The 15055-nt window shown below is 54.2% G+C and overlaps 1 protein-coding gene and 1 long non-coding RNA gene across 2 annotated transcripts; one reads left to right on the top strand and one right to left on the bottom strand.

Annotated features, from left to right (window-relative positions):
- Positions 1-24: 24 nt before the first annotated feature.
- On the bottom strand, positions 25-10920 carry EPX (eosinophil peroxidase). The gene is made up of 13 exons (XM_037069773.1): positions 10588-10920; positions 10388-10481; positions 9968-10143; positions 9650-9770; positions 9403-9532; positions 8239-8445; positions 6724-7039; positions 5158-5318; positions 4532-4787; positions 3873-4043; positions 1660-1897; positions 932-1144; positions 25-606 (listed from the first exon to the last, which is right to left on the bottom strand). Exons 1-12 carry the CDS (start codon positions 10709-10711, stop codon positions 943-945), a joined length of 2196 nt encoding a protein of 731 aa, XP_036925668.1. The 5' UTR covers positions 10712-10920; the 3' UTR covers positions 25-606; positions 932-942.
- LOC119003438 (uncharacterized) lies at positions 8400-15043 on the top strand. Its single transcript, XR_005069962.1, has 3 exons — positions 8400-8460; positions 11776-11919; positions 13364-15043. It is a non-coding gene; the product is annotated as an uncharacterized LOC119003438 (long non-coding RNA).
- The last annotated feature ends 12 nt before the right edge of the window (positions 15044-15055 follow it).

The raw sequence follows: 15055 nt of genomic DNA, 5'->3' as shown, positions 1-15055 counted from the left end.
TGGCTGAGGTATTCTCCTTAATGTCAGGGCCTCTGGTGTTGCCGCCCTTCCCCCTTTTTGCTTTTTCCTACCCTAGATTGTTCCTTTTGATTCTCTTCACCCAGCCCCCAGGAGAGGCTTAGAGGTTAGTGCCAGCTCATCTTGGCAGCAGACCTCTTAAACATTTGCAGCAAAGCATGGGACTGAGGTCACGCCCTCCCCAACCCAACACAGAAGCCAGCTCCTGCCCTCAGCAGAGTTTTATTGGCAGAAGCAGAGCATGCAACCCAGCCTGCAGGCCCCTGAGGAAGATCATGGGGTGGCTAGAGGTTGGGACTGTGGTCTCCCAGGCATGGGCCGATGCTGGGGATGGGCTGGGAAATACACTGTGAGAAAGTGGCTGGAAACCCCCCAGGGGACTTCTTGCAGAGGTCTCAAGATCTCGCTTGGCTCTCAAGGTGGGTGGGTTCATTGCTGCTGGGCACCCTACCTATCACTCCCAGCCAAAGAACCAGCTCTGAACCATAGCCAGCAGAAGCAGCAGGATGTGGTTGCTCCAGGGGAAAGGTGAACTTGGAGGCTTCTTGAGGTTCCCTGTGTCTAAGGTTGGAAGCCTGGGGTGGAATCCTGTGGAAGCAGCAGAAGTGGACATGTGAGAAACTTGCTGGACATCCAGAAAGGAAGCTGTTCCAGGGAGTTGATGACTGAGCTAAGGCTAGCTGGATCCTTCCTAATCACAGCCCCCACCCCCGAGTTCAAGGCCCTGGGTGGGGTTAACTGTCATCCCAGATGCCAGCACACTGGGAAGCCACTAGGAACAAGTACACTCGCCCCTGGTGACAAGCTCAGGTTGCCCCTGCTCAGAGGTCTAAGCAGACCTGGCCGTCCCATGTGGGGAAGGAAGTGAGGACCTGACCCAGCCCAGGGCTCTTGGGGGAGGGCCTGCCCTTACCTGCAGAAGCCTCATCTGCGTCGCCAGGCTGACAGGTTCAACCTGGGGATTCTGCGGCAGTCCACAAAGTCCTGGGGGTAGGTGTTGGCCCTGAAGATGTGCCTCGAAACGGTGGTGATGCCAGTATTGTCGCACACAATTCGAGACAAGGAAATCTTGCTAAGGGCCCTGCGCTGTCTCTTGGTGAAAACACCTCGTTTCTGCCACCAGAACCTTCCAAGACAGCCGAGAAATGTGGGTGATGGTAGAGGAGGAATTAATATATATAATGAGCACCTGTTGTGTTCCAGGTACATCATTTCATTCAGTTCTCACAATTCCTGCAAAATACCTATTATTCCCATTTTATAAGTAAAGAAGCCAGTTCAGTGGTCAAATAAATGGCCCAGTATTCAACGCACAGTAATGTAAGTGGCCAGGGCTGTATTGAACCTAGGTAAAGTTCAAATACAAATAAGTCAGCTCTTAAACCAAAAGCTGGTTGGAGGGAAAGCAGATCCAGCCTTTTCTGCCCATGTTTCCCAGGATACTCCAGCCCAGAACAGCAAGGCTGCTAAGTCTCCCCTGGGGTAAAGGTGCCCCCAGCACAGGCAGTACCAGCCTTCCAGAGTCAGTGGTCTAGCTTCCTCCGACTGGACTCCCTTGGAGCCCCCCGGTCTCGGATCTTGTGAACTTGGAGTCTGAATGCTGGCACTTTTCTTTCCTGCCCTGAGGGTAGTTTCACTTACCTGTCTCCTGTTCGGGCTCTTCTGAACTGGTTCTCAAAAAGACAAGCCAGAAGAGGCCCCACTCGGGCCCCTGGCAAAAGAGGCTCTGCAATGGCTCCGATCCAGATGTCAATGTTGGCGGGCGTCCCGTACACGTTCAGGAACTTCCTGGCTAAATCCTGGTTTCTCAGCACTCGGCTCAGCTGTGCCAGGTTCCTGGGCTGGGAGAGCCCACAGAAGCGCCTCCAAGCATTGTACCCTGAGGGGAAGGGAGCGGAAGCAGTTGTGATCCTAACCCTGCTCTCTTCCCATTACCTTCTGCTGCTTTCCTTGTTTCTCCCGAGAGCTCTGTGGAAAGGGCTTGTTGGGCAGAACAGGAGCCTGTGGGCGGAAGAGTCCCTGAACCAAAGACCAAGAAGCAAGTGGACAACCATGCTTTGAGTGCACAACGCTTAAGACAGCAGCCAGAACACAAGAGCCTGTCAATCAGGTTTGTAGAATGAAGAAATAAGTGAGTGAACAAGAAATGAAAAACATGGGTACAGTTTTACTCAGAAAAGGGCCATGTGCTATGTGATTCCATTATGTAAAGGTCCAGAATAGGCAAATATGTAGAGACAGAAAGTAGATTATGGTTGTCAGGGGTTGGGGTGGGAATGGGGATCGACTGTCATGCGGTTTCTTTTGATAAAAATGTTCTGATATTAGAGATGGTGACTGATGCCTGACTCCAGACTAAAGTCATTGAATTGTATACTTTCTATGAGTACATTTTAGATGTTAACTACATCTCAACAAAGCTGTTTTTAAAAGTTTTCACCTACTCAGCAATTTCCTAAGACTTGCCATGCTGAATGCCAGCCTATTAGCATCTCACACCAGGATCAGGCCACTGGTGCTGGGGCCGGGACTGTGAGATGATGGCTTTGCCGTAACCCGAAGGGACATGCGGCCGGCAACATCCCTTGAACTACAGCTCTCAAACTCCATCCCCCAGCTGATCACAGGAAAACCGTATCATGTGTCACTGTTACGAAGTTGCCCTGTGTGAATGTCTGCCTCTCAGGACCCTCAGAACACCTTTCCAATTCCCACTTTATCAACGGGTAGCCGTTGAGCCGTGACTTTTTCCAAGGTCACTTTACTATTAAGTGGAGTTCAAACCAGGTCTTCCAATTCCAAATTTGGTGTTGGACTTTGGAAGGGATTAGAATAGACTATAAGAGGTAGTATCAGGAAAATATTTCTGGGGCAGCTGGCAGGGAACAGGTAGTGGGGGAACAGAAGTGTGGCAATTTGAGTGGCTAGCAGTCTCAGTTCTCCAGCAGGGGGCGCCCACAGTTCTTTAGCTGTCAGGACCACGCAAGTGTGATGAAGGAAAGAAACTGGTTCTCGTGTGCCTGCCAGTTAGGTGCAGTAGAAATTCCCTCCATGCTGTTATCACACAATCCAAGTCTAGGTGAGGCAGACGGAGCTGCAGGTTGTACATGAGCAGGAAAGCAGAAGGTGGGATAAGGGACAGAGAAGCAAGGCCATGGCCAAAGCCTTCCCCTAACATTGTCAACTGAACATGGGAAAGGAGAAATACTGAATTTGATTCAAATTTTTCTACTTCTTAACTGTGTGGCATTGGACAAATTACTGGATGTCTGAGCTTATTTCTGAAAGATTAAATGAGTTAATATCCATGAAAGTTCCTAGCATAGTGCTTAATTTGTCTTCTCTCCTGGAGTCAGGCTTTCCATGTCCTCACCAAACAGCCAGGGCAACCTGAATTTTACTCCGCTGGTTCCCTGCCTCTCAGGCCCTGCCCTTCACCACTTACAGCCAGAGGCCAGTGTCTCTGTCCCTGGAACTTGAGCCACATCTCCTTGGACGTTGCCAAGGTGCTAGGGAATTGAGCATTTCTTCCCTCCTTTTATATGTTTCTCTCTACTTGGAAAGTCCTTTGTTCATCTACTTGGATCACCTTTGTTCATCTCCTATGTCCAAATCCTGGTCCTGCCATGAGCATTAATCTAGAGGCCCTGCAACAGACAGAGAAGATAGAGCATGGCAGCAAAAATGTGGTCCCAGGAACGCCCTACCGCACCAGCCTTCCTCTTGCACATTCTGTGGACTGCCCCTGTCAAAAAGAGGCACCAAGGGTCTTCTCTGAAACCCTTCCCCTCCAGCAGCAGCAGCAGCCCTGGTCCAAGCAAAGCCTGAGAGAAGGGGATGGGCAGCCCCCTCACCTGGGAGGCCGTGGTCCCGACTCCGTTGCATGTTGAGAGCTGCCAGGTCTAGCCCGATTCTTCTCACTTGCTCGAACAGCCGGTCCCGGAGCTCATCCACTAACATGGAATCCTGCCGGTTCAGCTTGGCTGGGGTGGCCATGAGGCCTCTGATGATGGGGTCGATGCCACCTGGTGGCAGGAAATGTGAGCGGCACAAATGGTACCAGCTTCTGAGAAGCCCCTGAGTCACCGTGGGGTGGGGAAGTAAGTAGCTCAGAGCTGGATAAGCCAGTCCCTTACATTCTGCGATGATTATTTCAGAAAGCAGAAGCCTGGGTGGACATGAAGAGAGTGGGGCTGGCAGGGAAAGGGGTAGCCCCTACTTCTTAAAGGAGTGGTAGCCCCTACTTCTTAAAGAAGGCTTCCGGGCCTTCTTTCAGGCCCAGAAGCCACCAGTTTGACATCAGTCTCTTCCCCTTTTAGGAATCCCTAATCTCACAGGGGATGGAAGGCCTGTGACTGAGGGTCTTGGTGGTACCTGCCTTGTTTTCACTGTCCTGGGGAGATGGTTAGCAGTGGCCTGAGCAGCAGCCTTGCCTCCTGGCAGCAGGCTTGGCCCCCCGGGGGAAGGGTCCTCCCCAAGCCCCCTCCCATCTGCCTCGGGAAAACCTGGTCACCTTCGTGCACAACTCGCCAGCTGGCAAAGAAGACGGAGCTGAGCGGAACACGTGAGTTGGGTGCTGAGGCCCGGAACTGGCTGTCTAAGCGGAACATGAAGGGCTGGAGCATGGTGTGCCCGAAGCGGAAGGCCAGGGTGAAGACATTGGCCACACGAGGGTCCACATTGGGGCAATATCCCCGGTAGCGCCCCAGGGTTCTCCTGGCCCGGGCCCTGCCCAGAACTAGGGGAAGAAAGTCTCGGTAGGTGATGATCTAGAAGAGAAGGCATCGAAAGACATTACCTTAGAGGCTGCCTACCACTCTCCCTTACCTTTGGACAGACATTTGGCTTTTTGAAGGGCTACTCAGACATACTCATCTCGAATGTCATCATGCCAAAAGTAGCTTTAATTTCCCTTTGGCTGATGGAGATAACTGAAGCCCAGCAAAGCTGAATGACTCACAGAGTGAGTCAGCAGCAGAACTGGGGGTAGACGTCAGGTCTCAGGCACACACAGCCACTCAGACCTGATGTGCTTGAGGCACAGCCCTGAGGGTGTTAAGGAAGGTGGGAGCCACTTTTTCAGATTGCTTCTCACGCCAGATGTTCTTCTAGTAGATGCTGGGACCCAGGGCCCTCTACCTGGACCATGGCCCCCACGATCTTCCGAGCCTCCTGGTATAACTTGTCTCCGGTCCACCGAGGATTCAGGCGTCTCAGCTCGGTCGCCAGCCGGTTGTGCTCTCGCATAAAGAGGGTATGCATGGCTGCCAGTTTGGGAGTTTCGCTTGATCGAGAGTCACCTGGAAAACCCCAAGTTCAGAGTCATTATAGCTCTTCCAGAGAAATGTCCTTCTGCAAGGGCAGAAAGAATTCTGGAGACTAAAGAAAGGTGGCGGGACTTCCTGACCTGGGCCAAGCTCCTGGCCCTTGCTGGACCTCCATCTCCTCGGCTGTGCCGTGAGCCTACTCACTGACTGCCTGCTCTCTTCCCCAGTACAACAGGCTAGGGGCGGGGGGACAGTGGGGTCCTAGATCATAAAGTGACTGGAACAGGTTTTGGTGAGGCGGGAAAACAAAGCACAGGGCAGCTGCCAGGCACGGGCAGCACTCTTTGCCTAGTGCTTCTATGGCACCAGATGACCAGTCCACAGCTGGGGGAGAGAACTGGATGGCTCTGGGAACCTTGACTTGGGGACTATGAACCTGCTTAAGAACTACATCCATCTACATGTTCCCTACCCAGGGCTGGGCCTTTCCCCCGCTTACAACGTGCTGTCAGGCAAGAGGGAGGGCTGGGCAGAGTCTCTTCCTGTAGCCAGATGCTCTCCTAGAGGCTCGGGAGCAAAGTATATTCCTGAAGGTGGGCCTTACACACAGTTATTTGCTGGCTTTGAACTAAGCCCTTTTGCATAAAGTCTTATTTCATCCACTCTTCAGTAGACTTCTCACAAAGATTTTTTTTTTTTTATCCTTAGAAAGGAGGGCTGGAACCAACCCCTGCAAAGAAGTGGTGGAGGAGTGGAAAGGGCAGAGGCCTGGACACTCCCCTGCCTCGAGTCCCCACTGTGGCCTCTGCCACCTGAACTCTGTGCTCTGGAGCCCGTTGGTCATCCTCCCTGAGCCTGTTTCTCATCTGGCAGACAAGCGGGATAACAGTGGCCCTCCTGCTAGGGCTGCTGTAAGGATTAGAGACGGCACATTTAAACATCTTAAATAACTAGAAAAGATGCCCATTATCCCAACCAGCACCCGTGGGCAAAGAGAATTCAAATTACACGTCCAGAAGAAGGTACTAGGTAACCGTGTCTAACGACAGTGGGATGAGGGGTGGGGATTGAAAACCTAAGGGAATGTAGCCCAGAGAAGGGAAACATGTAGGTGAAAATAAAGCTAAGTAAGAGGCCATTACTGAGAGAAAGACCACTTTTCTGAAGTTCCAGAAACATGATGAAGAGCAATAGGTGGATGGTGGATCAAGCCTGGGGGATCTTTCCAATACTCAGCCCTGCTGGAGACAAACAGGCATTTGCAAAGGGCCGCCTAACAACTTAGGGAGCCCATGGCAACTACACGCGGGTCTGTGCTAAGGTGTGCCAAATGCCGAGGTCTGAAGACAGGCACCCCCACCGCACCCCACCAGGCCTTCCAGCCCTGAACCCAGGGACTGGCGGCCCTAGGAAGACACCACCTTTTCCCCCATCTGACCTGCCAGGAAGCAGGGGATGCGCGCGGAGCGGTTGGTGAGGAGGCAGGGGTCGTGGCGCAGATTGTCGAAAGGCAGCAGGGCCCGGCCGTTGTCACTGAAGCGCTGGTTGATGGCTAGTAGCCCGTGGTAGTTGGTCCTGTTGCGGAGGCTCAGGGCAAGGGGGACCTCGCTGCCGTACACCATGCTGGCGTCCAAGAAGGAGGTGAGGGAGTTGATCTGGTTTCGGACGACGCTCTTACTGGGACAGGAGGGTGCCGAGCGGGAAAAGGGGATGCAGTCTTTCTGGTTCTTGATTCGGGGGTCATTGGGCGGAATCTGAGATGGAAGAGAAGCCAGTGGCACAGGGGCCCCTAAAGAGCAAGCTCACGCCTCTTGGTGATCCCACATCTGCTTCAAAACCTTGCTCAAAACTCCCCTCTTTCGGGAAGCCCTCCTTCCTTGACTCATCCGGACTCACACTGCTCACCAAGTCCGTGTGAGTGTCCTTAGTATCCTGGAGCCTTGAGACTTTAGAAATGGATGAAGTTAATGGAATTAACTTCGCTTCGCTGCCAGGAGAAATGGAATTAAGTCCTCATTTTCCTCCGGGGGAAACCGAGGCTCAGAGATGGGAAGTGACAGCAAGTTAGCAGAAGAAGGATTGAGACCTAGTTCTCCTGACATTTAGGTCTTGGGCCTTTCCTTCCATTCAATTCACCGGACACTTCCTAAGCCCCCTTCTGCGCTGGGTGGTTTGAAGATATGAGGATCCACAAAGCCCAGTACTGGCTGCAGGAAGCAATTCAGTTGAAAATGGACACGCAGAGAGAATATAACTCTAAATTGTTGTGCCATTTGCTATGCTTGATCTAAAAGCCCAAAGTGAAAGGTGATATAGGAAGAGATCCACGGAGGAGATGCCCCTGAACCAGAGCCTGAAGAACGGGGAAAGTTGCGAGAGGGAGGGGCCAGCCAGGGGTCCTCGCCCATACCATGGCCCAGGGATCCCGCCTTGCTTCTCAAGGGAGGGTGAAGTGGTGAGGGGCGCAGTGTGGGTGTGTGCACGTGTGCCCCGCCTTGCCCCGGCATCTTTTCTTCCCTAGTGCTCCACAGCCCCTTGCCTCTCTGCCGGGAGGAGGCACCCTGCTCACAGCCCAGTCCTGGGAGCTGGTATGAGTGTCAGGGCCCTTGGACCACCCCAGGAAGAAGAGAAGGGTGAAAGCTAAGAGACCCTCAAGGCTTCCAAAAGCAGCAGCCCAGAGGCTTCCTCTCTTGGGATCAGACCTATGGGTCAAAGCCAGTCTCACTTGCTTCCCCTTCCGTGAAGCCTGCCCCGAATCTTCTGGAAGGTTGTCCCACCCCCACCCCTCCCCCCCCCACAGAACAGGAGTCTGTGCTGGGCTGTGTCTGATCCTCCAGCATCCCAGGCAGCTCCCTAAGGATGGGACTTAAGTCTTCCAGATCACCCCCACCCTCCCCCACCCCCCTTTGGGTAGGGATAGAGGCCAGGGACCCAAAAGGCCAGCTGAGGATACCTTGATGGGGAAGCAGGGGGGCAGCTGGGCACAGGTCTTCTCACAGTCAACGCCTGCCGTGAAGGCCACTCGGGCTGGGGACTCAGGGACAAAGTCCAAGTCGTGGTCGATGAACTGGCCCCACTGCATGAACATGAGCGCCCGGCCCCGGTCGGAGGCCAGCCTTTCCCTGGGGAAGCGCACGATCTGGTTGGAGACCGCCCGGACCTGGTGGGAAAATAGGTGAGTGTGGGGGGTGGGCTTCCGGACCCCGAGAAGTGTGGGAGGAAACCCGGGACTCAAGGCAGCAGGTCGCAGCTGCTGGAGGTCAGAGTCCTCTTCCCGTCCCGCTCTCCCCTCCCCCATCCTACTTTGTCCCAGCCCCTCGTGGCTGTCGTTCCTAGAAGGGTGGTCTCTGGCCTGGCTCCCGAGGAGCCCGGGAGGGAGAGGCCAGGTCGGCTGGCTCAGACCCCGCCAGCACGTCCAGAGACATTATTACATCAGCTCGACAGATCAATTTATGAACTAACTGGAAGATAGCACTGATTGATTGACAGATGCGTGGACTGGTTGCTAGGTAATGGATAATACATATGGAGAGAATGGATAGATCAATGGAAGAAAAATTAATAGATACATGTTGATAGATTGTTATATTGACATGAGCAGAAAACCGATAAGTGAGTAAATGTGAAATAGTGGAGATCAGTAGATATAGCTGGATTAAAGTGTATATCCTTTCTACAGGGGTGGGCAAAAGTAAGTAGACAGTTGCAAATATGTGAAACTGAACATTTATTCTTGCATTATTTAGTAATTACTGTATTGTTATAGTACAACTGTAAACCTACTTTTGCCCACCCCTGTATTTAGCAAGATACTTTGACACTCCTTCTTTCAGAAGAAAATACTCTGTAATAGAGCATACCCTATATGGGTGTCTGTTTAATATTTACTTAATATTCATACTAGCAGTGTGAGGCAGGCTTTGCTGCCATTTTACGGAGAAGCAAACTGAGACTCCGGTATATTACTACTACCTGCCCAAAGGCCCCCAGCCAGCTGGAGGAAGAGCCTGGGTCCCAGTCCTCCCTGGCTGACTGGGCTCTGCTCTCACCAACCCCCCACCCCACCCCTGAGTTTCGCAGAGATCAAGCACCCTGGGGGTCCCCGGCCCTGACTCACCAGAGGGAGAGGGAAGCCATTGCGCCTCTTGCGGGGGGTCCAGCCGTAGGGGAGTGACCGCCCATCCTCGTACTGAGCTGGCAGCCAGCGAGCCAGGGCAGTGTTGGAGGCCCCCAGCCAGGGTCTCCTCCTGCAGCAGCGGGTGGGCTCAGGTCAGGGGGGTTGCAGACCTGGAGACCACCCTGAGCACAGGGTGTGGCAAGGGGAGGAAGGCGCCCCCAGGTCAGGTGCAGCCCATGGCACCCACCTGTTGTTGCATCTCCCAGTGATGGTGCGATAGTTGTTTCTGCACTTCTCCTCCTCCTCCTCCTGGACAGCACAGCCGCTGGCCTTGGACAGCAGCCGCAGCTGGGATTCTGTTAGCACATCTGGGAGTGGGGCAGGCGGACAGGGTCTGGGGTCAAGGATCCTGGCTCCTGCCGGGGCTGGCCTGTTCTGTACCTCCCATCCCTCTGCCCTCTCCCCTTCCAACCCTGCACACCCCACCCCTGCACACCCCACCTCCCCCTTCTGGCTCCCTTCCTCTCCCAGGGCAGCCCTGGGGGCTCAGTGGGGATCATGGTACCAGTAATATTGAAGGAGCTAGACCCCTGGACTTGTAACTTCTCCTCCAGCAGCCCCAAGGCCACATGCATGTAATCAGCAGCCTGCACAATTGTCCTGGTGGCCGCTACCGGCTGTTTGAAGTAGAACAGGAGGTCCATGGGGCTGGCAGAACCACTTCGAAGGCGCTGCTTGATGCTGCACAGAAGAGGAGGAGGGAGGGCTGATCAAAGGAAGCTGACCCACCCAGCAGAGCCCCATCCCAGGTGGTGCAGTCAGATCTACACTGGTCAAGTTTACCTGTGTACACTGGTGGATGGAGGGAAGGAAGGCCCGACCCCCATGGATCCCAGGGGCAAGAGACGGGTAAGGTGACCTTGGCGGGAGCCCACCCTTCCTCATTGGCCCTCCCCAGCCATGCAGACCCTAGACCCAGGCCCACCTCCCCTGAGTCCGATTGTAGGCGGCATCCACCAGCAGTTTGGCCTCTTTCACACAGTCCTGAAGGACCGATGTCTCCACTGCCATGGGGGAAGCTGCTCGGAGGGAAGGGGACTCAGAGTCCACGAGAGCCAACCCCCCAACCCCTAGACCCAAGCACTTCCCCTTTCATTGCCCTTCTCCTTAATTGTCCAAGGTTACCTGGGGCAGTGCCCTCACAAGGCTGGGCCAGGATGAGTGTGGCTAAGACCCCTGCCAGGGCCAAGAGCAGCTTCATCTCCACAATGAGACCCCCAGCCACAGTGGGGCAATGCGCAACACCCATGTGTTACAAAGCGGTGGAGTCTCTTGCTGTCTTCTCACCGGAAGGACCCCAAGCTGACCTCTCCCCTCCTCCTGCTCTTCTTTGGAAGTAGCTAGGAAGGGACTTTTATATCCTGTCCTACAGTGAGGGAGGGGTGTCCTGGGCCCCAGAAGCCCAGCCTCTTGAGGTGGAGCTCTAAACTTCCCTTTTATTTGGGGGGGAGTTGTGAGAACGAAACACCCACACCACCCTGCAGCTCACCAGCCTGGGGACCTCCTTCCCTCCTACCACTTACCCCCTCACCACCCTCTCTGCTGCTGTGTTCTCTGATCTAGTTCTCCCTGAGCCCAGGCTGCTTGGTGAACATTGGTTGGATGACTGAGGAACAGCATGCCTCCGAAGAGGACTGCGCCTTGTCCTACCACTCACTAGATGAACGGTCATGCCCTCCCTTCAGACCTCAGTTTCCTCCCCCCTCACGTGGGATTTGAGCCAGATGGCTGGAAATGATCCTCTTCTTCCCCAACAGGGCAGAAACCAGGTCTGTCTTACTGTAGTATCTCCCCACACTCCCCCGGCACAAGGCCTGGCATTCAGTAGGTACTCAATACATGTTTGTTGAGTGAATTCATGATGTAGGATTAATGATTCAGCTCCTGCCCCTTACTCCCTTCTCTTACCAGCTCTCTCCAAGATGCCAGTGGAGGGTGAGGTGATGCTTGAGTCAGCCTGAAAATTAAGGGGGCTACCTATTAGGACCATGTGGGGGACACAGTGAGATGTCACAGAGCAATGGTAGCAGGCCTCCATAAAAGCTGAGGACCTGCCTCAGGCTTGGTGCTTCTCCGTGAATTGAAGTGCTTAGCAGTAGTAGGTGTGCACTGAGTAGCAGGTGTGAGTTCTGACTTCCTTAGAGGAGGCTGCTGCAGGGGCTCAGAGCCACCTGGCTCAGATCTGGCTCTGTCACTACCTGTGCGACCTTGGCTAAGCCTTCATTTCCACATCTTCACGCCCTGGTCAGTGTCCCTCAAGGGCCAGGCCCTCTCATACCTTCTTGAATTTCCTCCTGCACTTCTCTCCTGCAGCTCCCTCCACTGGAGGAGCCCGGCTCAGCCTTTGCTGCCCCCACCCTGGTCTGCCTGGAGAGCCCGTGCTCATCCCTCCCACATTCAACTTCAGAATCACCACTGCTGAGCTCTGCAGCCTTCCTGTCCTCGCCTCTTCCTCAGGTGGATGTGTCCATCCCTTCCTCTGAGCAGACTCTGTACCTGCTCCAGACTCCCCGAAGGGCTATTCTGAGTGTACTTGTCTCCCACCCTCTACCCTCCATGCCCTACCCACCCCACACCCTCCACAGCCCCTCCTCCCACACCAACGCCTGGCTTGACAGTTGCTCTTGAAACAGCCACTTCAGCAACCCTTTCACAAACTCCAGTTGAAGGCCTGGGCCCTGATCTTATCTCCTTATCTTCAACAGGTGTCCCTCTCCTGTGACAAGGGGGCCTGCATGGAAAGTCACTGTGGAGTTGCCAGAAGCACACTTACCCCCCAGTGACTCAGGGCAAATCACACCGCTCCCTGGATCTCAGTTTCCAAATCTGTGAGATGGGGACAGTGAACCTCCTGAAGGAAAGTTAAAGAATGGTAGCCTGCTCCTCAAATGTGCGTAACCTTTTGGACCTCAGGAAGCTGGGTACCCCCGGAAGGCTGGAAGCCAAGGTGGGACGTAGGTTGCCCACCTTCCAAGGTACTCCCAAAGAAAACTCAGAGTGAGCTCTGTTTGCCCTCCAAGAGGACTTGTTCTTCAGCAATAGTGAGTTGTGCAAGGGTCTGTCACAACTGTGGGCTGCTGCGGGTTACTGGCACAAGCTTGAGACAGGACCCTGGGCTCTAGACCCTGCCTGCCATGTTGGCCAGTCTCTCGGGGGTTGGCCCGTTGACTGCTCGAGGTGCTGATGAGAGGCAAACAGATGGGAAAGGACCTCTGAGGGGCCCTGTACAACCAGTCTATGGAGGGCAGGTGCCCCAGGCACAGGAGGGGCAGGACGGCAAGCAGAGATGCAGGCAAGGAGTCGGAAGGAAAGAGTTGGTCTGCACCTGGACCCCTGCCCCATCTGTCTGCTTTCAGCTGCCCGCTCTGCCCCACTGGACCTTGCCCCCGTGCTCCAGCCACCTCGACCCTCCACACACAACACCCACCCTATCCTTCCCCCTTCCCCTCCACTCCCAGGCCTCTGCTGATTCTGCAGGACGCCTCCCTCTGAGAACCACAGTACGTAGACCCCAGGAGCTTGTTGAGGGTGGCACAGGGAGATGACTCAGAATGGGCCTGGGTCCCAGTCCCAGCACCGTCACCCACTTGATCAGCTCTTCATCTGCTGAGCCTGCCTCTTCATTATCAGATACAGATCACTGCTATGTGCAACTTACAGTCATCTTGGCAATAAATGCAGAATGCAGCATAGGGCCTGGCCCAGAGCAGGCACTCGACAATGTTTGTGGCTAAGCCACCACCAGCTCACACGATTCTGAACCCAGATGATTTGAAACTTACTCTCAGAGCAAAAGCATGTGTCAGAGGGAGCGTCCGTGTAACTGAGACTTGACTTCCATGTAGAATACTGTGCTTACTAAAGGATAAGTAATCAAAGTGCATTCATTTGAAGCTTACAGGCTTGGGGCCTGGCTGGACCACAGAGGTTGGGGAGTCATGCAGGAGAGCTCTTTCTCCGGGAAATGGCAAATCGGATTCCCAGACCAAGCCACAGCGGAAAAAAGATTTGTAATGAGACACATCACAAAGACCACTTGTGGGGAGAGGAGGAGGCAATGCTGCTTGGAAACTGGATCAGGGGTGAGCAGAAGGATGGGGGCATCCTCGGGGCTCAGGGCCCTGACCAGCCAGCCCTTCAACAGCTCTCCCTCCCTCCCTGGCAGCCACAGGACAGTGAGGTCCCAGGAGACTGGGTACCACCGGTCTCATGAGCATAGTATTCCCTCTGCCAACACGTCTTGGCCCTCCATGCAGCTCCTCCCAAAGAAAGAAACCCCAGGCTGGCACACTCTGGCTCCTGCACCCTCCCTTCTCCAGTCCTCTCTCTAGTCCTCTGCTCTCTAAACCCACTGGCTCTCAGCTCCTGAAATGGGCCTATCCTACCTGCTATGGGTATCAACTACGAAGACCCTTTCCCTTTTGTGACTGGACATCCCTACTGACCCTCCAGACCCCAACCACAGGGAGCCTTTCCTGTCCCAGCCCCGTCAGACCCAAGTGGCTGGGTCTTCCTGGTCCTTACTCTTAGAGCTCCTTTCATTGAACTTAACATCACTGCAATTATACATGTATTTCTGTGGTTGGGTCTGATGAAGCTGCAGCTCCCTACAGGTCTGTGAGTGCCCTACAGAAAGGGAGTGTGACTGTGCCTGCGCCGTTGCTCACTGTAGCCTCAGCACATAACACAATGCCTGGCAGGGCCACCGCACGTATTTGTGGAATGGATGCATCTGCTGTGAACTTGTCTATCACAGATCTGGGAGAAAGGGTTGGGCCTGTACATCTATGAGGACCTGGTGCCTCTGGTCAGGGACATTGTTCACCCTGGATCAGTGGACGCCTGTGCAGAGACTGGGCCTGCCAGGCTGAGGCCCATACCCAAGACCATGAGGGAGCCTTCCCTCCCTGGTATCTTTCAGCCGCAGTACCCAAGGACCTTCCTTCCCGCCCTTCCTTGGCCATCTCAGAAACTCTATATTCTGCAACCACTTTCACAAGAACCGTCTGCCAGCCACAGTAGAGCTGCAGGCCACAGGCCTGATTGGATCTCTTTATCTGCTCAGCCCCAACGGCCCCCATGGAGACAGCTGCAGCAGAGCAGGGTCCAGGACCTGGTGGGCCTCCTCCTGTTCTGAAGGACTCTAGGGAATGGGCTCCTTGGACCTATTCTCATGACAAGAACACTGAAGTCTGCAGGGAGAAGGGGCTTAACTCAAACTGCAATGGCTACAAACTGTGTCAGAGTCTGGGGAGGGTCAGAAGTGTGTGCACGTGTTTGCATGTGTGTAGGTGTGTGTCCCAGTTCTGAGGACACTCCTGAGAGAGGCAGCTTTGAGTATTCCTTCTAGAAAACCCAGAAAAAAATCACTGTGAAGCCATGGAGAGCTGGCCTGGGAGCCCAGTACCACTCTGGCAGCATGACATTGAGCAAGGATTTGACCTCTATAATCTGTTAGTAAAGTCAGCAATGGGAAGAGATGTTCTGAAGGCAGAAGGGGTCTCTGATGAGCACTGCAAAGATGCTCAGGTCCAGGCTGAAGGGTCAGCTGAGGCTGAGGACCATCCCTCCCCTCCCTCCTGTCTTGGCCTTC

This window comes from Sturnira hondurensis, unplaced genomic scaffold (genome assembly GCF_014824575.4).
Source record: "Sturnira hondurensis isolate 20B ecotype Veracruz unplaced genomic scaffold, ASM1482457v3 Scaffold0018728, whole genome shotgun sequence".
NCBI lineage: Eukaryota > Metazoa > Chordata > Mammalia > Chiroptera > Phyllostomidae > Sturnira > Sturnira hondurensis.
Note: the sequence above shows the minus strand (reverse complement) of the source record. Positions and strands in the feature narration are given on the sequence as shown.